The 22,837-nt window shown below is 60.4% G+C and overlaps 3 protein-coding genes across 5 annotated transcripts in view; all 3 read left to right on the top strand.

The window, feature by feature from the left end:
* MTMR14 (myotubularin related protein 14) overlaps window positions 1-2,243 on the top strand; it is a 36,698-nt gene extending 34,455 nt beyond the window's left edge. The window contains exon 18 of the mRNA XM_027882244.1: window positions 1,892-2,243. Within this exon, the coding sequence (XP_027738045.1) occupies window positions 1,892-2,057 (166 nt within the window). The 3' untranslated portion in view covers window positions 2,058-2,243. The remainder of the gene's footprint in view (window positions 1-1,891) is intronic.
* A 476-nt stretch (window positions 2,244-2,719) lies between these two features.
* On the top strand, window positions 2,720-9,205 carry CPNE9 (copine family member 9). Its single transcript, XM_027882249.1, has 21 exons — window positions 2,720-2,824; window positions 4,291-4,331; window positions 4,411-4,457; window positions 4,664-4,767; window positions 4,988-5,027; window positions 5,172-5,174; window positions 5,597-5,673; window positions 5,888-5,951; window positions 6,054-6,157; window positions 6,238-6,342; window positions 6,710-6,751; window positions 6,829-6,904; window positions 6,976-7,029; window positions 7,143-7,204; window positions 7,480-7,526; window positions 7,607-7,788; window positions 7,983-8,110; window positions 8,226-8,328; window positions 8,406-8,463; window positions 8,608-8,681; window positions 8,798-9,205. The coding sequence occupies exons 1-21, from the start codon at window positions 2,748-2,750 to the stop codon at window positions 8,948-8,950; spliced, it is 1,641 nt and encodes a 546-aa protein (XP_027738050.1). The 5' UTR covers window positions 2,720-2,747; the 3' UTR covers window positions 8,951-9,205.
* Window positions 9,206-10,125: 920 nt separating this feature from the next.
* On the top strand, window positions 10,126-22,641 carry BRPF1 (bromodomain and PHD finger containing 1). 3 transcript variants are annotated; one of them, XM_027882245.1, is made up of 13 exons: window positions 10,126-10,759; window positions 11,612-12,571; window positions 14,859-15,015; window positions 16,121-16,252; window positions 16,599-16,727; window positions 17,679-17,991; window positions 18,933-19,247; window positions 20,374-20,661; window positions 20,752-20,899; window positions 21,437-21,573; window positions 21,667-21,785; window positions 21,873-22,027; window positions 22,092-22,641. In XM_027882245.1, the coding sequence occupies exons 1-13, from the start codon at window positions 10,164-10,166 to the stop codon at window positions 22,294-22,296; spliced, it is 3,654 nt and encodes a 1,217-aa protein (XP_027738046.1). In that variant the 5' UTR covers window positions 10,126-10,163; the 3' UTR covers window positions 22,297-22,641. The 3 variants fall into 3 exon arrangements, with proteins under 3 accessions (XP_027738046.1, XP_027738047.1, XP_027738048.1); XM_027882246.1 differs by having other exon boundaries at window positions 10,127-10,759; window positions 22,113-22,641; XM_027882247.1 differs by having other exon boundaries at window positions 10,127-10,759; window positions 18,936-19,247; window positions 22,113-22,641.
* The last annotated feature ends 196 nt before the right edge of the window (window positions 22,642-22,837 follow it).

Here is a 22,837-nt window from a genome sequence, read left to right on the forward strand (position 1 = left end):
AACCACGGGTGCTGGAACCAGCCACCGTGTGGAAAGGATGAGTAGTTCCCAGGGATGTTGTGTTGAGCTTGCCCTGACGCCTGCACCCTCCTTCTGCTCTGCATCAGCCCTGTTTGCTCAGGACCCCATTGTGGTTTTATCCCATTTTTTCTCAGCCTGGCACAGTTGATTTTTTTAAAAATTCCATTTAAGTTCCCACTTTGCATCTCCACTGGCAGCAGCTCGATGAAGGTACGCTTTTCACAGCCTACTTCTTGTGCTTGTGTGGGGCTTGTCAGGGCTTACTTCGAGCTGGGGCTTTGACAGCCTCCTCTCATGCTGCACCCCAAGCTGCAGGCGAGCGGGCAGGCTGTAGGAAGTGTAGCGGGGCAGAGTGCCGTGGATTTGGCAGGGAAGCGCAACCTGCCTCCGCAGGGAACTGCTCGGGGTGACACGGTGCAGCCGGGTCTGCAGGGTTTGGTGTGGAGCAGTGGCCAGCTGCTTGACCCAGTGCCTTGGAGTGTGTCACTGCTTGAAAGAAACCCAAAAATCCAAACACAAAATGTGCCCTGTAAAGAAGTGTGAGAGCCACAAGCCACGGGACCTAACTGCTGCACACCCTCGCTTACCTCTGCGCGTGACATCTAAGATCACTGCACTCTGGTGCAAGTAAGTCCTGCCTTCATGGAGCTTATTTTTAATGCTAGCAGGTTTTCAAGTTCCACGTCCTAATTAGGTTGCCAAAAAGCATCTTTTTAATGTGTTTAGATATGTTGTTGCCTTTTTTTTTGCCCTCTGGCTTCTCTTTATTATCAGACACAGTAAACAGCGGCCTGGTTGGCTGCCTCAGCTTTGCTTGCTGTTTATAGGCCTCCCACCATATCCTCTTGCTGCTGTTTCCGGACCGAAGCTGTTGGCTGTGGGTGGTTAACACTTCCATTCAGATGAGCTGTGCCAATTTATAGCCAGCCCAGGCGCTGGAGAGATTAAAGAGAATTTTTTATGGGGAAGGTTCGTACTGTGCCCTTGGAGTGACCTTTGAGGAATGTCTTAATCTCTCTGGGAACCACTGGCATGTCGCAGAGGCACCACAGCAAGGACTGTTTTAGGCCAGAGCGCTTGAATAGCTGCCTCTGAGCCCCAGCCTTGCTTTCCCCTGCTCCCTCAGCTGAAATTTTGTCTTCCCTCTGCTGTCTTCCCCCTACCCCTAACCAGGTGTGTGGATCAGCTGGAGAGGAGAGCAGGTCCCGTGGGAAGCCATGCCCTACTCTGCTCCTGCTTGCTAAGAGCAGCCGTGCTGGGGAGCAGAAGTAAAGCGCCACTCAGGTCTCCTCTTCCTATGGCTGGAGCATTCCTTGGGGCTTTTGTCACCTTGTCTGCTCCCTCTCGGCCCCCCCTTCCCCAAAGCTGTCTGTGCTGGAACAAGCATGAGAGACTGAGGCTGGTGGCAGTGAGAAATGGTTGCGAGGAGGTTGGAAGCAACTGTCCAGGCATGGCACATGTGGACAGGCTCCATCTGGGAACACTGTGCAAGGAGGGGAGCTGGCTCAGGGGCTGACGTCACCACCCACTTGGCCAAAGCAGCAAGTGTGTACGAACTGCGGCCTTGTGAGCACCATGGTGGTGGGAGAAACTGGGGAGGGGGTGTGTGTGAAGGAGGAGACCCGGGGGGAGCAGGAGGCTGAGGCTGTGAGCAACTCCTTGGCTTGGATGAAGGAGCAGTGGGACCAGCTGCTGTAGATGGAGCTTTTTGGGGCTGGCACAGCCTCGGCCACGGCAGCCAGTTGAGCACCACAGACCTGCTGGCACTGTGGATAGAGACCCAGCCCTGCTGCCAGCCCTATGTCAGGAGTAAGAGCTGGGAAGGGGGGAGGGATGGCTGCAATCACTGACCTCCCCTTCTCTCTCCTAGGCTGGACCGCGAGTCCCGGCTGGAAGAAGTGCGTTCCGCCTTTCTGGCCAGCTACAGCCGGACCATCGGCCTGAAGGCCGTGCCCCCCAGCCCCTCAGGGGCCATCGGTGGCCTCCTCGAGCAGTTTGCAAGGGGCGTGGGACTGAGAGGCAGCAGCACCCTCTGAACACGGCGTTCCCCGACCACTGCCTGGAAAACCGGGACTGGCGAGTCCTCCCACAGAGTCCTGGGACCCCCTTCTCGGTGCGGGCACCTGCTGCACCCAGTGCCTGCCGCCGGCCCCCCCGCCTGGGGCTGGGGAGGTGCAGGGGCTTCGGCGAGTCTCTGCAGTAAATGACCAGAGCTGTGCCCTTTCCTGCCTCCTCTCTGGGCTGGGGGCAGCGGGCGGCAAGGCCGGGTGGGGGGCGGCGTGGGGGGAGCCGCTCTGCCGGGGGCGCTGCTCACTCTAAATAGCCCGGCCCACGCCCCGGGAGCGGCGGCACCAAAATAACGCCGAGCCGGGACCGGGAGGGTGGGATGGAGGCTGAGACCCTCCGCCTCGGAGTGGGGAGGCTGCAGCCCCGGGCGGGAGCTCCCGGGGGAGCCGGGCCGGGAGTTGTGTCTGAGCCGCCCCCGGTGGCCGAGGGGGCGGTGCCGGCGGGAGAGGGCTGTCGTGCCCAAGATGTGCTTTGCCTGTGCCGAGCCGCCTCGTGCCCGTGCCGTTCCTCTCCGGAGCCGTGCCCGAGCCGAGCCGTGCCCGTGTCTGTGCCGTGCCCGAGCCGAGCCGTGCCGTGCCCGTGCCGTACCCGCCCCCGGGCGCGCCTTCTCGGCGGCGCGGGAGGAGGCGGCGCGGAGCATCGGCGGCGCCCGGGCGGGGATGGCGGCTCCGGGAGCTCTGGAGCCGGCGACCGGCAGCGTGCCGGGTACCAAGGTGGAGCTCACCGTGTCCTGCCGGTGAGCCGGGAGCGGGGCCGGGGAGCGGGCGGGCGGTGACTGGTCTCTGGACAGGGATGGGTGCGAAACGCAACGGGATGTGCTGTGTGGCTGCTCGCCGCGTCCCGCTTCCCGCCGGTCAGCCCCTGGCTCCGGGGCTGTGGGCTGCGGGTCCTGCTCGCTCCCCGGGTAGCTCTGGGTGCCACGGTGTGTGCCCAGCGCTCCTCTGCCCTGCTGCCACACATGGGGACAAATCCTATCCCCTTTGCGGGGGTCCCAGTGGATGCTGGCACCGGGCACGGCTGTGTGGAGGAGCCCCTGCCCTCACCCGGAGCAGGAACGGCCCCGCTCGGGGGGATGTTTGTAGGACGTGGGTGATGCTGGCGGGGCGCGGGGTGCCAGCGGTGGCAGCGGGCGGCTGCCCGGCTCGGCGAGCCCGGTGCAAGGAGACGGAACCAGGAGCCGGGCAGCCTTGGCGATGGCGGGACGGGGGCTGCGGGAGAGGGGCTGCTCGGTACCCCGGCTCCTGGTCGGGGTCCGCGGGGCAAGCGGCCGTGGCTGAGCCGATCTGCCGGCGGCTAAATATAGCTGGAGGCACCGCTGCTCGCGGCCGGGGGTCCCGCCCGCAGGGATCGGCACCAGCAGCCTCCTGGGCGGCTCCTGTGGCACAGAGCTCCCTGCCTGGGTGGCCACTTCTAGCACATCCTGCAAACTTTGGGCTGGGCGAGGGGCTGCCGTACCCTCTCCCTGCGGCTGAGCCCCAGTCCCCGCTGCCAGCCCCACGGACAGCAGGCAGAGGGGCTGCAGGGCCGAGGGACCGGGCAGCTCCGAGCAGGAACCAGGGAATCACACCTGGAGATAGTCCAGGGCAGAGGCAGGCTTCGGCTTCGCAGCCCCACGGCTCAGCCCTGTACAGGGTGGGATCTCCTGGGCGCTGGGGCCAGGGGAGCTGTTTTAGCCCGCAGTCCCTGGCCGTGCCCCCACCCTGTGCTGGCACCTCGGGGGTGCGGGAAGTATCCCAGCAGAGCCGGTCGCAGCCCCCGGCACTTTCCGGCGTCACACCGTGCACAGGACGACGATCAATCGCTCTGCCGGTAGCTGTGTCGGGGGGTGCCCTCCGGCCGCCCGGCCCCTGCTCCAAGTGCCTCCTTTCTTCTACTTCTGCACCCCGCCATTAGCCACGCTCCTGCTGCCGGGGCGCGGCGGGCACTCAGCCGGCGCCGGCGGCACCAGCGAAGGTTTCATCCTGTAAATGGGTTCCCTGTCATGTTCAATCATCATCAGCGCTGGAGACACTGCTCGCCGCTCGCCCCCCTGTCCCGCCGAACCTTGCGGTGGGAGCCAGCGTGTCTCCCTGGAGTGCCGGGGCTCTTAGCCACGGTTGCCAGCACGGCCTTCTGGCATTGTGCTGGCCCATGATCGGGGGTTGGACATGGGGACGGGTAGGTGGCACTCAGGGTGGCTCACACCTGGTTCTGTTCCCCCAGGAACCTGCTGGACATGGACACCTTCTCCAAGTCTGACCCAGGTGAGTGGCAGGGTTGAGCAGGGCGCATGGCATGGCACAGACACGGCACGGCAGCCCGGCTCTGCTCCTCTCTCCGCAGTGGTGGTCCTTTTCGTGCAGGGCTCAGGGAGCAGCGAGTGGAAGGAGGTGAGCATGGCCCCACTCCTGGCTAATCCCCGGCTGGGTTAAACAAGCCCATATGGCCACCCGTGCCCATGTTTATGATCCCTCCTCGTCCACGCTAATGATCCAGCCCCGCCAGCAGCGCTAATCCCCCACCGGGATTAGCGCCGAGGCAGCTGCGATGGGGAGGGGTCCTGGGGGGGGGGCCATGCTCACCCCTCTCCCTGCAGTTTGGGCGCACTGAGGTGATCGACAACACCCTGAACCCCGACTTCGTCCGCAAGTTCGTCCTCGACTACTACTTTGAGGAGAAGCAAAACCTCCGCTTTGATGTGTGAGTAGGGTGGCTGGTAAAGGGCTCGGCTCCACTCAAGCTGTAATAAAGCACCGAGTCATTTATCACCGAGTGATAAATAAGGATAATAAGTAAGGAAAATAAATAAGGATAATAAATAAGGATACAGTGGCAAAAAGCCCAGATGGGTGGGGAAGCAGGGCTGTGTGCTGGGGCACCCCCGCAGTCACCAGCTCAGGGCTCTGCTCTCCCACACCAGCTACAACGTGGACTCCAAGAGCTGCTCTGCCTTAAAGCAGGTGAGCACAGCTTGTGCCAGGAGGGACGTGTGGTGGGACACCCCGAGGTTGTGCCCTGTGTGGGTGCTGTCCCAGGGGGAACAGGTGCTCCTTGGAGGGTTCTAACCCATTTTCCATCTCTCCGTGCTCCATGGGGACTGGCAGAAGGTAAGTGCCCACCACGCACCAGCACCTGCTCTGCCCTGGGAACCCAGCCCTCATGGGGGTGCCTTATGGGGCAGGATGGGACCAGGACACTCCATGGGAGTGTTTTTTGGAGGGCAGGATGGGTGAAGGGTGGCCTAAGAGGTCCACAATGTGTCCAGGGCTGTAGACTGGCCCTGGGAGCATAGAATGAGTGCAAGGCACATGGGGAGTGGACACCTGGGGTGGTCCTGGGGTTGCACAATGAGTCCTGGGCTGGGGGGTGACTCTTGGGGCACAGAGTGGATTCAGGACACTTGAGGTGGCCCTGAGACAAACTGGTGGCAGGTCCCATGGATCAGTTGGAAGGGTGAGGGGTGAATGTGGGTGGTGAGGGACTGTGACAAAACTCTGTGGGGTCTCACAGTGCTGTGTTTGGGGTACAGGACTTCCTGGGGCAGGCATTCGTGGCACTGGGGGAGGTGATTGGGGCCCAGCGGGGACGCCTGGAGAGACCCCTCACGTGAGTCACACCCTGTGGTGGGGTGAGGAGTGGATGCCACACTGTGTGCCCACTACCTGTCCCCTGAGACCCCTCCCTGAACATCCTGCACTCTGGGGACTCTGGTAACACTGACAAGCACCAGCTGTGAGACATAAGCCTCAACCCTGACCCCATCTCTTTCCCCTGGCCTGTCCTCCTTGTCCCCAAGCTGATGGGGTGCCTCTGTCCCCAGGGGGGTCCCTGGGAAGCGATGTGGGACCATCCTGCTGCTGGCTGAGGAGCTGAGCAACTGCCGGGTGAGTGTCCTGGTGAGGAGGGGGCTGCATGGCCCCTCAGCATAGGCAGCTGCTGGTGACTGGGGTGAGAAGGTGGCTGGCAGTGACAGTCCCTGTCCCCAGGACATCATCACAATGCAGCTGTGTGCTAACAAGCTGGACAAGAAGGACTTCTTTGGAAAATCTGACCCCTTCCTCGTCTTCTACCGCAGCAACGAGGATGGCACGTGAGCACAGGGGCCTGGAAGGGTGGGCAGGGTGCTGGTGTCACCAGTAGGTGTGCCTCAACCCTGCCCTGTCCCCACAGCTTCACCATCTGCCATAAGACAGAGGTGGTGAAGAACACACTCAACCCAGTGTGGCAGCCCTTCACCATCCCCGTGCGTGCCCTCTGCAACGGCGACTACGACCGGTATGGGAACAGGGTCAGGGACAGTCATGGGGCCAGAGCAGGGAATGAGCAGTTCTTTGTGGGTTTTGCCCCGTTGCATTGACAGGCAGCTCAGAATTGGGTCCCGACTGATGGGTTTTTTTCTCTTTTGCAACCCAAATTACATAAAATCATCCCTCTCCTCTTCAGAGCCCCTGCCATGACCCAAATTTCCCACTTCCCTCCCGGCAGAGCCGCAGGCCGGGCAGGCAGGGGAGCTCTGCTGGCAGCTGGCGGGCAGGGTGCTTGCTGCGGGCTGGGCTGAGGGTCTGGGTGTCCCCAAATGAGGGGGCAGAGGGGCTGTGCCAGCCAGGCTGACGGCTCACCTGCTGCCCACCTTTGCTTTCAGAACGGTGAAGATAGATGTGTACGACTGGGACCGGGATGGGAGGTGAGGCAGGGGACACTTGGATGCTGTGGGGTGCAGGTGGGGTGCCTGGCCATGCCAACCCCGCATTCCTCCCACAGCCACGACTTCATCGGGGAATTTGCCACAAGCTACCGGGAGCTGTCTCGAGCACAGAGTCAGTTCACAGTGTATGAGGTAGGACTGTGGGTTGGGAGTGGGGGCGGGGGACAGCCCACTCTGGGACCGACCCACCCCTGTGCCCGCAGGTGCTGAATCCCCGGAAGAAATGCAAGAAGAAGAAATATGTGAATTCTGGCACTGTGAGTAGGGCCAGAGCATTCCTGGGGCTCCTGTCTTCAGGGGGCTGGGGATGCTCCATCTGCTGTGCCTGCCGGGGTCAAGGGCAGATGGGTCTGACCACCTGTGCCCGCAGGTGACACTGCTCTCCTTCTCTGTCGAGTCCGAGTTCACCTTCGTTGACTACATCCGGGGCGGGTGAGTGGGGGGCCAGGAGCCCCCCGGATCCTTGAGGCCCCCCGTGGGTGAGGGTCTCAGGGCAAGGATGGTGGTGACAGTGAAGGTGCAGCCTGGGCGTGACAAGGGGGGCTGGGGAGGGGGTGCAGGACGGTGGCACTGGCCTGTGGGGTGCTGGCGGGGGAAGGGGGGGGCCCAGACGATGGGCCCGTGCAGGGGAACACCCACACTGTGGGGCTGGAAGATGGTATCCCCGTGCCGTGGGCCCGGCAGCCTCCCTCGCTCTCCCCTCCAAGGACGCAGCTGAATTTCACCGTCGCCATCGACTTCACGGCCTCCAACGGTGAGTGCAGCCGGTGTCTGGGGGGTCCCCGTCGCTGTGGGGCTGGCCATGGGGCAGGTGTGACAGGCACTGTGCTGCAGGGTTGCCATCACAGCCCACCTCGCTGCACTACGTGAGCCCCTACCAGCTGAGCGCCTACGCCCTGGCGCTGAAGGCAGTGGGGGAGGTCATCCAGGACTACGACAGTGACAAGCTCTTCCCTGCCTATGGCTTCGGTGCCAAAGTCCCACCCGACGGCAAGATTTCCCACCAGTTCCCCCTGGTGCGCCCTCCCTGCAGGGCAGGGCTGACGGTGAACCCAGACCTCCTGGCTGTGGGGCAGGGCTGGCTGTGGGGTGCCCACAGCACTTTGGCAAGAAGGGGAAGAACCCTGGCCACATCCTGCCCCGGCATCCCACAGCCTGGGGGACATCGGGAGCCATAGTTCCCCTCCAAGTGCCCATCCCTGTCCCCCAGAACAACAATGCAGAGAACCCCAGCTGCTGTGGCATCGAGGGTGTGCTGGAGTCCTACCTCCAGAGCCTGCGCACCGTCCAGCTCTACGGTCCTACCAACTTTGCCCCCGTCATCAACCAGGTGGCAGGGTGAGCACCAGGGGACTCTCCCCTTTGCCATCCCCAAATGCCGTCAGTCCCACAGCAGGGACAGTTGCCCCACACTAGTGGGGTGCTGGAGGGACCCCATCCCTTGTCCCCATAGGACAGCTGCCCAGGTGACTGATGGCTCGCAGTACCACGTCCTCCTCATCATCACTGACGGTGTCATCTCCGACATGCTGCAGACCAAGGAGGCCATTGTCACCGTAAGTGCACCATCGTTCTTGTGAGTTCACCCCACATTGGGCACTACTCCAGCTGACATCCTGCCTCTGCTTCACAGGCTTCTGCCTTGCCCATGTCCATCATCATCGTGGGAGTGGGTCCGGCTGAGTTTGAGGGTGAGTTGGGACTTGGGGACACCATGGAAGGGAAATGGAGGCATTGTCCCTTCCTCTGGGACTCCAAAGGCATCCAAAGGGATGGTGTTTCCATCCCTGGTGTTCACCCCACCGAGGCTCGGTGACACCAGCTGTCACCCCCAGCCATGGAGGAGCTGGACGGTGACGAGGTGCGGTTGTCTTCCCGGGGACGGTTCGCCGAGAGGGACATTGTACAGGTAACACTGGCACTGAGCCCAGCCCCCCATGGGTGAGAGATGTTCAGCCCCCCTCACTGATCCCCCACAGCAACAGGGTTGTTTCTAACTGGGCTGCAAACTTCTCGCCTTCAAAGTTTGTGCCATTTCGGGATTACGTGGATGACTCCGGCAACCAGGTGCTGAGCATGGCCCGCCTGGCCAAGGATGTGCTGGCTGAGATCCCCGAGCAGCTGCTCTCCTACATGAAGACCCGTGACATCAAACCCCGCCGGGCAGACCCCGAGTAGCTCCTCCAGGAGCCATGGGATCAGCTGGTGGGGCAAGGATGTGTCAACCTTTCCTCTGCCAGTGGCCAGGGCTTAGCCAAGGAGATGTGGCCCCACAAGGCAAATAATCAGCTGCTGCAGTTGGTGAAAACGGTTGGCGAAACCGGGGCTGTGACCCTCTTCTGGCAGTGAGACCACAGGGCTGGATGTCCGTGGCTGCCTCGATGTCCACCAGCACGCTGGGGCTGGCTCGGACCGTGCAGTCCCATCCCTCGGGCAGGGTGGTTGGGGGTCCACAGTGTGTGTGTGTGCCCCGGGAGGGCAGCCTGGCACCTGTCCCAGGGCAAGGCTGACCCTGAGTGCCTGCCGGGGGTCACAGCCCTGCTGCTCCTTGGGGCAGGGGTCTCACCCTGTTCCTGCCTGCACCCCATTCCTGCCTGCACCTCTCTCCTGCCTGCGCCCCGCTCCCGCGGCCCTGCTGACCCGGCCTGCCCCATGGCCCGCCCCGCCGCCCGGGGTCCCGCAGCCGCGGGGTGCCGGGGCGGAGGGCAGGCGGGTCTGTACGCGTTACCGACTGTAAATAAACTGCTCAACGGGGTCTGCTGCCGTGCTGGGGCGGGGGCACCGCGGGTATCGAGGAGGCCCGAGGGAGCGGGGGGACCGAGGGGTCGGAGGACTCAGGGGAATCGGGGGGAGCGGGGGAGACTGGGGGATACCGTGACGACCAGAGGGGTGCGGGGGCTCGGGGGGGGGGGCCGGGCCGGGGCGGGACCGGGCGGCGGCGGGCTCTGTGATTCGCGGCAGCAGATTCGCCACCGCCGGCGCCGCGCGGCCCAGCCCGGCCCCGCCGCGCCCACGTGGCCTCCCCACCGCGCCGCCACCGCCGCCGCCGCCACCGTGTCCTCCGTCCCGTCGGCCGCCGCCGCCGCTGCCCGGCCGTGCCGTGGCGAAAGTGCGGTTGCTAGGGACGGCGCGGCGCTTTACCCAGCAGCCGCCCCGCGCCAGGCGCCGCCGCAGCTCCATTGTTGGGGCCGGCCCGGGCCCGCCGCCGCCGCCGCCGCTGCCGCCCATGGAGCCGCCCGCCCGCTGAGCGCGGCCCCGCGCCGGGAGCGCCGCCGCAGGCAGGGAGCGGGCAGCGGGGAGCCAGGGCAGGGCGGCCGGGGCCCGGGGAGGGGGCGGCGGGGCGGGGGGCCCGGCCCGGCCCGGCCCGGCCTCGGCCCCCCGCGGCCCCGCCATGGGCGTAGACTTCGACGTGAAGACCTTCTGCCACAACCTGCGGGCCACCAAGCCGCCCTACGAGTGCCCGGTGGGCACCTGCCGCAAGATCTACAAGAGCTACAGCGGGATCGAGTACCACCTCTACCACTATGACCACGACAACCCGCCCCCGCCCCAGCACACCCCCCTGCGGAAGCACAAGAAGAAGGGGCGCCAGGCCCGCTCCGCCAACAAGCAGTCGCCCAGCCCCTCCGAGACCTCCCAGTCGCCCGGCCGAGAGGTGATGACCTACGCCCAGGCCCAGCGCATGGTGGAGGTGGACCTGCACGGCCGCGTCCACCGCATCAGCATCTTCGATAACCTCGACGTGGTGTCCGAAGACGAGGACGTTCCCGAAGAGGTGCCCGAGAACGGGAGCAATAAGGAGAACACGGAGACGCAGAGCGTCCCTCCCAAATCTGGCAAGCACAAGAACAAGGAGAAGCGCAAGGACTCCAACCACCATCACCACAATGCCTCGGCCAGCACCACCCCCAAGCTGCCCGAGGTGGTGTACCGAGAGCTGGAGCAGGACACCCCCGACGCCCCGCCTCGCCCCACCTCGTACTACAGGTATTGCCCGTGGCTAGGTGTGAGGAGGTTCCCAGGTTTGTGCCCTGGGTCTGGAGGTGGAATTGGCCTGGCTCAGTGGAGGGGGCTTGCCCGTGGCCTCTGATGGCCTCTCCCAGGTCGTGTGGAGCTTGCTGTCCCATGGCTTCAGGCTTTTGGGGCTCTGCCTGGCATCACCTCCCAGTTCTGAGGGGTCTGTGTGTCTACAGAGCTCTCAGTTGCTCCTTAGGTCACTGCCAGCAGTTTGATTGCTGCCGTCTTTCCTTGCTGAAACAGCATGTACGGTCATAACAAAACCCATATGTGTCCTTCTGCCTCCCGTTCTACTCTTTGGAGCTATGCTGGGGAAGCTCCAGAGCCCGTCAGCACCAATGTGTACCTGTACATCTGTTTGTGGGCTTAATTTTTGTCCTACAGTTTTCTGTGAGAGGTTTGGTCAGTGCAGTTGCCTGAGGTAGTACCTCAAGCAGGAGTTAACACAGCTCCCCTCTCCAGAATTAACAAAATGTGGTGCGTCCTTGACTGGTTATCATGTCTTGGTCATGAGACTATTGTCTCCAGAAGCACTGGCACCTTCTGGGTGGCTTGTATAGGCCCCTGCCTTGCGCTGACAAGTCTCCAAGGCCTGACCTTGCTCCTTAGACCAGTGTTGTTTTGTCTACGAGGTGCTGCTGCGCTGCTCAGGGTGCAGCAGCACTTCCGCACATTCCTGCCTTGTCCTTGTTTCTTTATTTTTACTTACGGCTTGGCTGAAATGTTAAAATGTTCCCTCAGCCACAGCCAAACCCTGGAGTTGGGCTTCAGCAGCTCCAGCTGTGCAGAACATGCCCTCACTCTCCCATGCTGTCCTTCCAGGTACATAGAGAAGTCAGCAGAGGAGCTGGATGAGGAGGTGGAGTACGACATGGATGAGGAGGATTACATCTGGCTGGACATCATGAATGAGCGGCGGAAGAATGAAGGTGTGAGTCCTATTCCCCAGGAGATCTTTGAGTACCTGATGGACCGGCTGGAAAAGGAGTCGTACTTCGAGAGCCACAACAAGGGGGACCCGAACGCCTTGGTGGACGAGGACGCCGTCTGCTGCATCTGCAACGATGGGGAGTGTCAGAACAGCAACGTCATCCTCTTCTGCGACATGTGCAACCTGGCTGTGCACCAGGAGTGCTACGGGGTGCCCTACATCCCCGAGGGACAGTGGCTCTGCAGACGGTGCCTGCAGTCACCCTCGCGTGCTGTGGACTGTGCCCTCTGCCCAAACAAGGGGGGGGCCTTCAAGCAGACGGACGATGGGCGCTGGGCACACGTGGTCTGTGCCCTATGGATCCCAGAGGTGTGTTTTGCCAACACCGTCTTCCTGGAGCCCATTGACAGCATCGAGCACATCCCGCCTGCGCGCTGGAAGCTGACCTGTTACATTTGCAAGCAGCGCGGCTCCGGGGCTTGCATCCAGTGTCACAAAGCCAACTGCTACACTGCCTTCCACGTCACCTGCGCCCAGCAGGCCGGGCTGTACATGAAGATGGAGCCCGTCCGGGAGACAGGTGCCAACGGTACCTCCTTCAGCGTGCGCAAAACCGCCTACTGCGACATCCACACGCCGCCGGGCTCTGTGCGCAGGCTTCCCGCCCTCTCGCACAGTGAGGGGGAAGAGGAGGAGGAGGAGGAGGAAGAGGAGGGAAAGGGCTGGAGCTCTGAGAAAGTCAAAAAAGCCAAGGCCAAGTCTAGGATCAAGATGAAGAAGGCACGGAAGATTCTGGCAGAAAAACGGGCCGCAGCGCCTGTGGTTTCCGTGCCCTGCATCCCCCCTCACAGGTACGACCCACTGCCTTCCCTAGACTGGGGAGAGATTTCTCCTTTCCTCTGTGCCTCCTGTCCCACTTTCCAAGTGTGCATTACCCTGTTCCTCTCCTTAGCTTTTTGCACAGGTGTTTCTCACTTCATTGTCACAGAGGGCTGTGGTGGTTTCTTCTGGGAGTCCTGCAGAGAGGCAGGGCTGTGCGATGCGCTACCCTGTAAAGGTGTCTGGGCCCTTGGTGGGGCAGGAAATAGCTGCTGTTAGTTTAACAGCAGAGAATGAACTTGGCCAGATGTGTCCGGAAGCAGCTGGAGGTTCCCAGCACTCCTTTCCTGTTGTGCTGACCTCAGGCACTGGAGTAAATCAGGCAGGGAGGAGGGGACTGCTCTCCTTTCTGCTGAGGTCCGTCTTTTCCTGAGGCTGTGCCAGGCAAATGACAGAAGTGTGGGAGCAACTCAGGCCTGGGAAATGGGACACCCCGTGGAGAGGTCTGGGATTGGGATCCCTGTGCCCTGCTGAACACAGTTCATGCATCCCAGCGGCCGTGTACCCCTTGCTGGGCTTCCTCAGTGTTTTGTGCCAGGTGCAGCAACAGCTGTGTCTGCTCAGGCTGCCTATCAGAGCAGGACTGGGCAGCTGTGAATGCCGAAAGCCTCTGCACGGCTGCCTGCGAGGAGAGGTGGCTGGAGAGCACCAGGACTCCTGCCTGCCAAGGGGCACAGCGGTCCCAAGGCTGGCTTCACAGCACAAGAGCTGTTGGAAAAGTACTTGAAGCCTTGCCAGAGATTGTGTTTCTGTCACATCACAACCCTGCGGGTTCACAGGGGTGCAAACACCCTGTAGTCACAGGCATAACTGCTGTGTGTCTTGCTCTGGTTGGATTGTTGGGCTGGCATACAAATCCTGAAACGAGCATTTAAGAGCCTTGCTGTAATTTGTCAGTGAAGGTTATAATTCTGAGTGTCCTCAGCAGCATGTAAGGGCATCTTAGGGTGTTTCTGGATCTCATTGTCACCCTGCAGCAGGCATCACACAGTTGAAGCGCAGGTTTGGCACAGAAGCGTTTGTCATCGTGGTGGTAAGCCGCCTCCTGAGCTGCTGAACAATCCTCCTCCCTGTGGCAGGAGCTGAGCCACCCCCTGAGCTGCTGAGCTCTCCTCCTCTCCACAGGACACCATCCAGCTCTTGGACCCTCAAGACTGTCTCCTGTGCAGCCAGCGGGGAGCACACGTGGGCTGTGCTGTCTGGGCAGTGTTCTGGTGACCTGTGGAGGCAGGTCTGCTGCAAGGCTGCTGGCTTTTTGCCACGGTCTGTTTGTGTCCCAGCCTTATGTTTTTGCTCACTCGGGGCTTGCTCCATAGCCAGGGTCTCTTTTTCTACTTGTGGACGCATTGGCAGGCAGTTTGTAGACTCTTGCTGCTGTCGAGCTCACAGTGAAACCCACACTGAGCTAGAAGCTGTTAACCTCTCCCCAGGCCTTCCTGTTGGGATTAATTATTCTTCAAGGGCTGTTGCCAGAATGCCAGATGTCTTCCTGTGGGAGCTTGGCCAGTGATGGCACATGAGGCTGCCATCCCCAGCCTCTTCAGCTGAGGCTGATGCAGGTTGGGTCATCCCATGGGATGAGCTGTCCCTGTGAGACAGGGAGATGCTGGGAGTTTGTCTCTTTGGCTCCCTGCTAGCAGGGCATCTCTGTCTGACTTTGCTGAATGAAGTTGTCCCAGTCCCTCCAGACTTTCTGCTGTTGTAGGGAGTAAGAAATCCCTTTTATGGTGTTTTGGGGCTGTTTAGTGTAGTCTTGGATGGGAGTGCTGTTGTGCTCATGCCACCTGTTCCCTCCTCATGCTTTGCCAGGCTTGACTTTCTCTGGTAACATTTGGCCAGGCCCTTTGTCATGGCTAGCAACCCTCAGACAGGTAAATAATGGTTTTGTGGTAGCAACACTGTAACACTGGCACTTTCAGGGACTGTGGGAGCTGTTGAAGGTTCCAGCCCCCGATGTGGCTGCGCTGTACTCCGACCTGGCTCAGCCTGCCCTAGGCTTTCCCCAAGAGTTGGCAGGAGGTAGAAAAGAAAAGTCTGTTACGGAGACACAAGGCTGGATGTTTCCTGGCATCCTCTATTGTGTTTACTCTCTGTGACTTGGTGTTACAGAAATTCCTGCCATGGGTAAGGGTGTTCTCTTTCTGAGGAGCTTCTTAGCTGCTCTCAGCAGCTGCGCTTAGCTGCCCCCTGCCAGGGCTTCTCCTGTAGCATCCAGGCTTGCTGTGTTGACGGGCTCTGTGGTTCCTCTCCTTTCCTCAGGCTCAGTAAGATTACAAACCGTTTAACCATCCAGAGGAAGAGCCAGTTCATGCAGAGGCTGCACAGCTACTGGACCCTGAAGAGACAGTCCCGCAATGGTGTCCCCCTCCTCCGCCGCCTTCAGACGCACTTGCAGTCACAGAGAAACTGCGACCAGGTAAGGGCTGCTTGTTGTGGGGCTGCAGGGAACCCTGGCTGTGCGTGTGCTTCCTGTGCCTTTGGAGCTGCGGGCTCGGAGCCTTTGCTGCATGCAGTGCCTGCGGGTGCAGAAAGGGGGTCAGGAGTGTTGAGCTCTCAGATGAGGAAAGGGCAGCCTCAGCTGCTTTTGCTGCTTCACCTTCCCCTCTGCTCTCAGCGTTCAGAGAATTGCCAGACAGTGAGGCCGCTGGCAGCCTGCCACAGGGAGGGAATCCTGCGCTCTCCGGCTGCCACGCAGAAGGTGGCTCCTTTCTCGTGCCTGCATTTGGCCAGTGGCAATGGCAGACCTGTCAGAAATGGCTCTAGTATGAGGCTGCTGTGTCAGCCAGTGTTGAGAGAGGTGGCTGGGAATCTCAGAAGCAATCTGTAAGGAACCAAGGCTTCATTTCCAGTTTCTGATACTGCTCCAGGAGCACTCCCTCTGGCTGCTGCTTCCAGCCCAGTGTCTGCCTCAGCCCGTAGTCAGCAATTCACAGATGTGAAGTCTCTGCTGCCAGAGAGGAAGATTTTTTTTCTAGCTCCCCTTCTGAGCTCTAAATCTTTCTTTCTGAGCCCTGTGATGACTGTGACTGGGCAGGGGTTTCTCCTGCCTTTGGCACCTCTCTTTTTTTTTTACTGGAGAAGACTTGAGACTGCTTCTGCTCATCTTTGGCTACAGCAGGATAAAAGTTGGTCGTTTTTTTGGTGCTCCAGAAGTGTAATCAAACTGAGCTGTGTTCCCTTTATTCCCTATTGCACTTTGCTGGATCTCTGAGCAGCAGCACAGACCTCTTGGGCAGCTGCAGGCAGTTGGTCACGTTAGGAAGAGTATTTCCAGAGGCTCAGGATGCCTGCTTCGTGGCATCCTAAGGGCTTGGTGACCAAGGGGCAGCTATTTAGCTCTGGCCAGAGGTCAGACTGTTCCTGAGTCACTTACCTAGGTTACAGCAAGGGAATCCGGACCTTTGCTGAACCGGCATGGTCAGGCTGGTTCCCTTTGCCATTTAAGATCCCCAGCATGTGGTCAGGAAGGTGGAGATGGGAGCACATCTCTTATCAGCTCATGGTCTCTGATGTTCCTGCAGAGAGACACTGAGGATAAGAACTGGGCCCTGAAGGAGCAGCTGAAGTCATGGCAGCGCCTCCGCCATGACCTCGAGCGCGCGCGCTTGCTGGTGGAGCTGATACGCAAGCGGGAGAAGCTCAAGAGAGAGACGGTAACGATTGTTTGCCCCTCCTTGGGGAACCGCTGGGGTGGGCGTGAGTAGGGGCTCCTTAGGGTGCTGTAGGTGTGTGCCAGGGTCCCCTTGGCCGTGCTGTGCCCTGTCCCAGTGGCTCTGAGCAAAGTTGGCTGCTCTGCGAGGCGCAGGTGGGACATGCAGGTGCTGGAGCTGGTGTTACACCTCCGTTCCCCAGAGATGGGGGTGAGGGGCAGTCCCTGCCCCTTGGTGAGAAGAGGAGAGGGGTTGCTGTCCTGCAGGGCTGCACTGCTGCTCCCTGGGGACAGTCCCCACTGCCTGGCTGGGGGCAGGGGTTCAGCCCTGCTCTGTTCCTCTGTTTCAGATCAAAGTCCAGCAGGTGGCACTGGAAATGCAGCTGACCCCCTTCCTCATCCTGCTCCGCAAGACGCTTGAGCAGCTGCAGGAGAAAGACACGGGCAACATCTTCAGCGAGCCGGTCCCTCTGTCTGAGGTAACAGAAATCTACGAAGTAAGAACCCCCTCCCCCAGATTTCTACTTCACTCAAACTTGCCCCTTGCTCGTGCCAAGGGCTGCTCAGGGTGCGCTTTGGTCCAGAAGCTCCCTGAGCAGCCTGGTGCTGGTTTGCACATCTCAGCACCCGTCACTCATCCGAGGGGGCTGTGCAGCAGTGCTCCTCCTGGGTGAGCCAAATGCAGAACAGCTGAGCTGGTGCTGGCTGGGAGCACAGCACTTGGCTCTTCCTCTGTCTGTGTTACTGGTGACACCCTAGGATCTGTGAGCAGTTGGGGATTCCCACTGGGAAAGGCAGAATGCCTTGTCATTTGGCATGCTCTTACCTGTCCTCTTGTGAAGGCCTCTGCCAGGTGACTGACTCAGCACAGCACAGGGATGGGTTTGACCCCCAGACCGTCACTGCTGTGGGCAGGGGAGATGATTCCTGAGATTCATCGCATTCCTGCCTGGGAGCGTAGGGAAAGGCCATGCTGGCTCTGCACAGCGCTGGCAGCAGGGCAGCACAGAGGCACCTCAGCAGAACTGGAGAGAAAGGCTGTGTCCCACCTGCAGTCAGTGCTGCCACCTGGACTGCTCTTTTTCCTGTCTGCACTCACCCTCACCCCCAGGGGCTGCACTTACAGCTCCTTCTCCACGGAACACCATGTAGCATACTAGATCCCAGCTGCCTGCAGGCAGGAGGAGAGGACAGGGTGCTGCCATGTAAAAACACTTCAGAGTGTGTATCCACAGGTTGAGACAGCACATGGGCTCCCTAATCCGGAGGCGTTACTGTTCCTCAAGCTGCAAAAGCAGATGGCATTCCCCGATGTGCATTTGGGCAGAGCACAGGAAGCGATACCTGATTCCTCTAACAACTGTTTTCTTGGAGCAGGTACTGCTAACCGTGTCTCCTGGACCTTTAGCTCTGGCTCTCTCCTCACACAGGTCCCAGACTACCTGGATCACATCAAGAAGCCGATGGATTTTCAGACAATGAAGCAAAACCTGGAAGCCTATCGCTATCTGAATTTCGATGACTTCGAGGAGGATTTCAACCTGATCATCAACAACTGTTTGAAGTACAATGCCAAAGACACAATCTTCTACCGGGCAGCCATCCGTCTGCGGGAGCAGGGAGGCGCTGTGCTCCGGCAGGCTCGCCGGCAGGCCGAGAAGATGGGCATTGACTTCGAGACAGGCATGCACTTCCCCCACTGTGTAACGGTGGAAGAGGCTCAGATCCAAGACATTGAGGATGGTGGGTACTTGTCCACTGTCCCAGGGTACGAGGGCTACTCGGAGGTAAAGCCTGGGCAGAGTCAGGGCACCCGAGAGTCTGATGGAGCTGCCTCCCATGGGAAGTTCAGTTGGATACTGGGCTGTGTGTCCCTACTTCCTGGAGAGGTGGGGACTTTGCAAGCCAGGTATCTCTTGGCTCTCTTACGTTGGTTCTAGACAATAGTTTGTCTGTGTGTCCTGCTGATCCCTTGGTCCCTGGTCCTCCTGTTGGTCAGAGCAGAGGGCTCTGGGATGTGGCCTCTGGCCTGTGTCAGGGTACAGTTACTCACCCCATCCCCAGCACTGGCTGTGAGCTCGGTAAGATTCTTGCTGTGCTGCCTGGCTAGAAGGACGAACTCCCCCTGGTCAGAGCTGTGTACTTCCCCCTCCCTTCCCAGCTGTGGGCTTTGCTGGCTGCCACACTGTTCCAGATACCCCGCAGACAAACCTCAATGGCTCTGTGGTTGTAGTCCTGCTTGTCTCTGGGCATTGGGGAGCACTGCCAAGAACATATTGTTCAGAGAAGGGTCCTTTTAGGGTACCTCTGTCCCTGCTCCAGCACAAGACAGGCTCAGACAGGGGAACTTGCCTGCTCTGTAATGCTTCAGGATCCTTTTGACTTCTGTTTTTTCCTTTTACAGTTCCCTTTTTTTTCATGTTGTGTCCTGTCTCCAGCCAATGGGAACCCTGGTATCCTCCACACTGCTGATCAGCCTGCTTTCCCTAATGGTCCCAACTAGCTAGCTTTCCCCTTCTCGTGTATTTTAGGGTAACTTCCCTAAAGGGTTCCACAGGTGTTTGATGCCATGTCAGCTACTTCCCTCCGGCAGGGAACCTTGATTGCCTCATGCCCTTTCATGTAGAGGAGCTTCCATGAGTTTCCTATTTCTTTCATCCATCTGCTCCTCTTTGTTCCCCCAGAAGATGTGCGGCTGCTGCTCTCGGAGAATCAGAAGCACCTGCCTTTGGAGGAGCAGCTGAAGATCCTGCTGGAGCGGCTGGATGAGGTCAACGCGGGCAAGCAGAGCATAGGGCGGTCCCGCCGGGCCAAGATGATCAAGAAGGAGATCACGGTTCTCCGGCGGAAGCTCGCGCACCCACGGGACCTGGGCCGGGACGGGCTGGAGCGGCACAGCTCCTCTGCCAGGGGAGTCATGCAGTCCCACAACCCCTGTGAGAAGGACCTGCAGACAGACAGCGCTGCAGAGGAGAGCAGCAGCCAGGAGACTGGCAAAGGTAATGCTCCTTCCTGAGCATTCAGGTTTGGGGGAGCGGTGGAGAGCTGCCTCTGGACTGGCTCGGCTGGGCAGCGGCTGCCCTGCCAGGTGTGTCCTGAGGCTGAAGGGCTGTATGGTCAGATCCCCACACACACCTCGCTCTTCACTCCTCTGTGTTGAGGCAGGTGGCCTCTTGTGGGATAGGCCCTTATCCCCCATTCCTCTGCAGGGATTCCTCATTTCCTGTAGCCTCTCCCAAAGGGGTGGGTACAGAGTATGATGTCTGTGCCTCCCTAGGCTCCCTCCTGTAGGAGGTGGGCACCCTCCCAGTGTGCCCCTCTGAGGACGCCACCCTCTGAGTAGTTTGTCTTGAGCCGTGCCAGCCAAGCAGAGGGTATTGGCAGCTGAAAGAGACCCTGTCCAATGTCTGGAACAGCTGCAGCCTAGTGTGTGTTTGCCCCTGGGGATGGTTGGCAGATTGCTGGTGTTTACAGCACAGTCAGTATGCTCACCTGGTGAGCTTGTCTCCTGGTCAATCAAGGAACAGGATGTTGTTCCAGAGACTGAGAGTTCCAGCTGTATGATGTGGGGCATGAGATGGATTGTTTCCTCCTGCCAGGCCCTGCCAGCTCAGACATGCTGTGGTGTTCCCTAGGGGCATTATGGAGCAGGCTGCCTTCAGTGTCCCTTCCTGCCTGGAAACATGGGAGGGAGTTGCAATGGTACTGACTGCTGAGCTTCAAATGCTCTCTCGGGCTGTGTTTCAAACACAGGCCAGCTACCGGCTCCCTGGACAGAGATGCTGAGCTGGGGTCTGTGGGGACACAGCAAAAGCTCCAGGCAGAGCTGCCAGGTGTCACTGGGGGTTTGCCACCTCTGCATCCCAGTCCTGTCCACTAATCACCAGGAAAAGCAAGCTCTTCTGCAAGCAGGGGCCTTTGTCTTTCAGGCCCTTCATTGATGTCCCTATCTAGCTTTTACTGTCAGCAGACTGGAAAGTTTGACCCTGAAGCTGCAGGCATGACAAGACTCGGGATGAAGGATCTTCCATGATAATGTTCCCAAGAAATGAAGCTGTTTCTTGACACCACTGCCACGCAGTTCCTGCCAGCAGGGCTGCAGCTGACACCTTCTCCCTTCTCTAGGTCTGGGTCCCAATTCTTCTTCCACCCCGGCACATGAAGTTGGCAGGAGGACCTCAGTGCTCTTTTCCAAGAAGAACCCTAAAACTGCAGGGCCCCCAAAACGTCCGGGACGCCCTCCAAAGAATCGAGACAGCCAGATCACTCCTGGGCATGGGAACAGCCCCATTGGGCCCCCCCAGCTTCCAATAATGGGGTCCTCCCAGCGGCAGAGGAAGCGAGGGCGGAGCCCGCGGCCCAGCTCCAGCTCGGACAGTGACAGTGACAAGTCCACGGAGGACGCTCCCATGGGTGGGTGCAGCCGGGCAGCCGTGGCCCCGCTGGCAGCGTGTGGCAGGGGCTGGCGCAGTGGTAACACTCTTCTCATGGGGTGTTTTGCAGACTTGCCAGCCAACGGTTTCAGCAGTGGGAATCAGCCTGTGAAGAAGAGCTTCCTGGTGTACCGCAACGACTGCAATCTTCCCCGGAGTAGCTCCGACTCAGAGTCCAGCAGCAGCAGCAGCAGCAGCGCTGCCTCAGACCGCACCAGGTACTGTCCCTGGCCCAGCTCTGGAGACAGTGATGCTGCTTGGGGTGTCAGTGGGCAGCTCTTGGCCTTGAGTTGCCAGACGAGGAGCCCGTTTCATGGTCCCTGTCTCTTTCACCCTCCTGCTGCTCCCAGCTAATCCCTAGAAATCTGCAGGGTTTGTGCCTTTTTTAATGTAAAACCAAGAGGTGTGAGTGTGCACCAAAGCACTAGCAAAGAGTATGAACTGGGGAATTCCCTTTTGGCACAGCAGCTGCTCTGTCACTGACAGCACCATCAGGTTCCTGCCTGTGCCTCTAATTCTGATCAGTGCACATCTTCTGGGTCCTCCTGTGTGAAACTGGGTGAGGGTCTGGCTGGCACCCTGGCAGAAACACCATCCCACCTTTCTGCCTTGCACCCTTGCCATGTCCTTCCCAGTGCCAAGGCCAGTGGCTGGAGCCCACAAGCCCTCGTGTCCTGCCAGGCTGTCCCTCTCAAAAGCAACTTCTGAAAGCTTAACATGACTCCTACTGATGGCTCTGCTCCCTGTCTCTGCAGCACAACGCCCTCCAAGCAGGGCAGAGGGAAACCTTCCTTCTCCCGAGTGAACTTCCCGGAAGACAGCAGTGAGGACACGTCAGGGACGGAGAATGAGTCTTACTCTGTGGGCACTGGACGAGGCGTGGGGCATGGCAGTAAGTACTGTGGCTGTGCAGCCACACACCCGGCTGGCACTGTCACCTGGGGGGAATGCAGCTGACCTCTCTCTCCCCTCCCCTCTGGCACAGTGGTGCGCAAGGGCATGGCACGCGGTGCAGGGTGGCTCTCTGAGGATGAAGATTCCTCCCTGGACGCCCTGGATCTAGTGTGGGCCAAGTGCCGGGGGTACCCCTCCTACCCGGCACTGGTGAGTACTGCCTGTCATCGGCCTTTCCTTCAGACTGGCTCTTGGGGTCCCTGTTCCCCTCTCAGCCCTCTACTGCTCTTTTGGCAGATTATTGATCCCAAGATGCCGCGGGAAGGCATGTTCCACCATGGCGTCCCCATCCCTGTGCCCCCCTTGGAGGTGCTGAAGCTGGGGGAGCAGATGACTCAGGAAGCACGCGAGCACCTCTACCTTGTCCTCTTCTTCGACAACAAGCGCACTTGGTAAGGCCGGGGCGCCGGGGGCTTTGGGGGGGGTGTCCAGAGACGATTGTAACCCTCAAACGAGGTGGCCCCCTGCTCCCCGCAGGCAGTGGTTGCCCCGGACGAAGCTGGTGCCTCTGGGGGTGAACCAGGACCTGGACAAGGAGAAGATGCTGGAGGGCCGCAAGTCCAACATCCGCAAGTCGGTGCAGATCGCCTACCACCGCGCCATGCAGCACCGCAACAAGGTGCAGGGCGAGCAGAGCAGTGACTCCAGCGAGAGCGACTGAGCCGGCCCTGCCGGCCGCTCCCCCGCCGAATCTCAGGGCAAACGGGGCTCGGGGACCCCCGTGCAGCTGGCCTGCACCACCAGGGGACGGGGGACCGGGAGGGGTGGGGCCGGCCCCCCCGTGCCCCCCCCACTCTCCTATTCCCGGTGCCCGCTCCCTCCAGCCCGCCGCTCCTCGGGATGCTGTTCTGGCCGCCGCCGTGCCCCAGGGCGGCCCCCCGCGCCCCCCACCCCCCGTGCTGCCCCCAACCCCTGGGCCCAGCCCCCCCGGCCGGCCCCGCGCTTGGACGTTGTTTGTATTTATTTTGAAGGAAGAAAAAAAATCTATTGATTCTTAGAAAATAAACTCCGCTGCGGAGCCGCGGCCGCTGCGGGCGGGGCGGGATTGGGAGCAGGCCGAACACGTGTGGCACCGCCGGCCGCGCTTCCGTCGGCGGGCGGAAACCGGGGCGGGGAGTTTTGGGAGCCCCGCCCGTGCCGGGTTTATCTGTGGTGGGGAGCGGAGGGGCCGGTGCGGGACCGGGGGCACGGAGCGGGTGGCG

Source organism: Empidonax traillii, unplaced genomic scaffold (assembly GCF_003031625.1).
Source record: "Empidonax traillii isolate 1590-97213 ecotype Southwest subspecies unplaced genomic scaffold, ASM303162v1 scaffold104:size2570737, whole genome shotgun sequence".
NCBI classification, from domain to species: domain Eukaryota; kingdom Metazoa; phylum Chordata; class Aves; order Passeriformes; family Tyrannidae; genus Empidonax; species Empidonax traillii.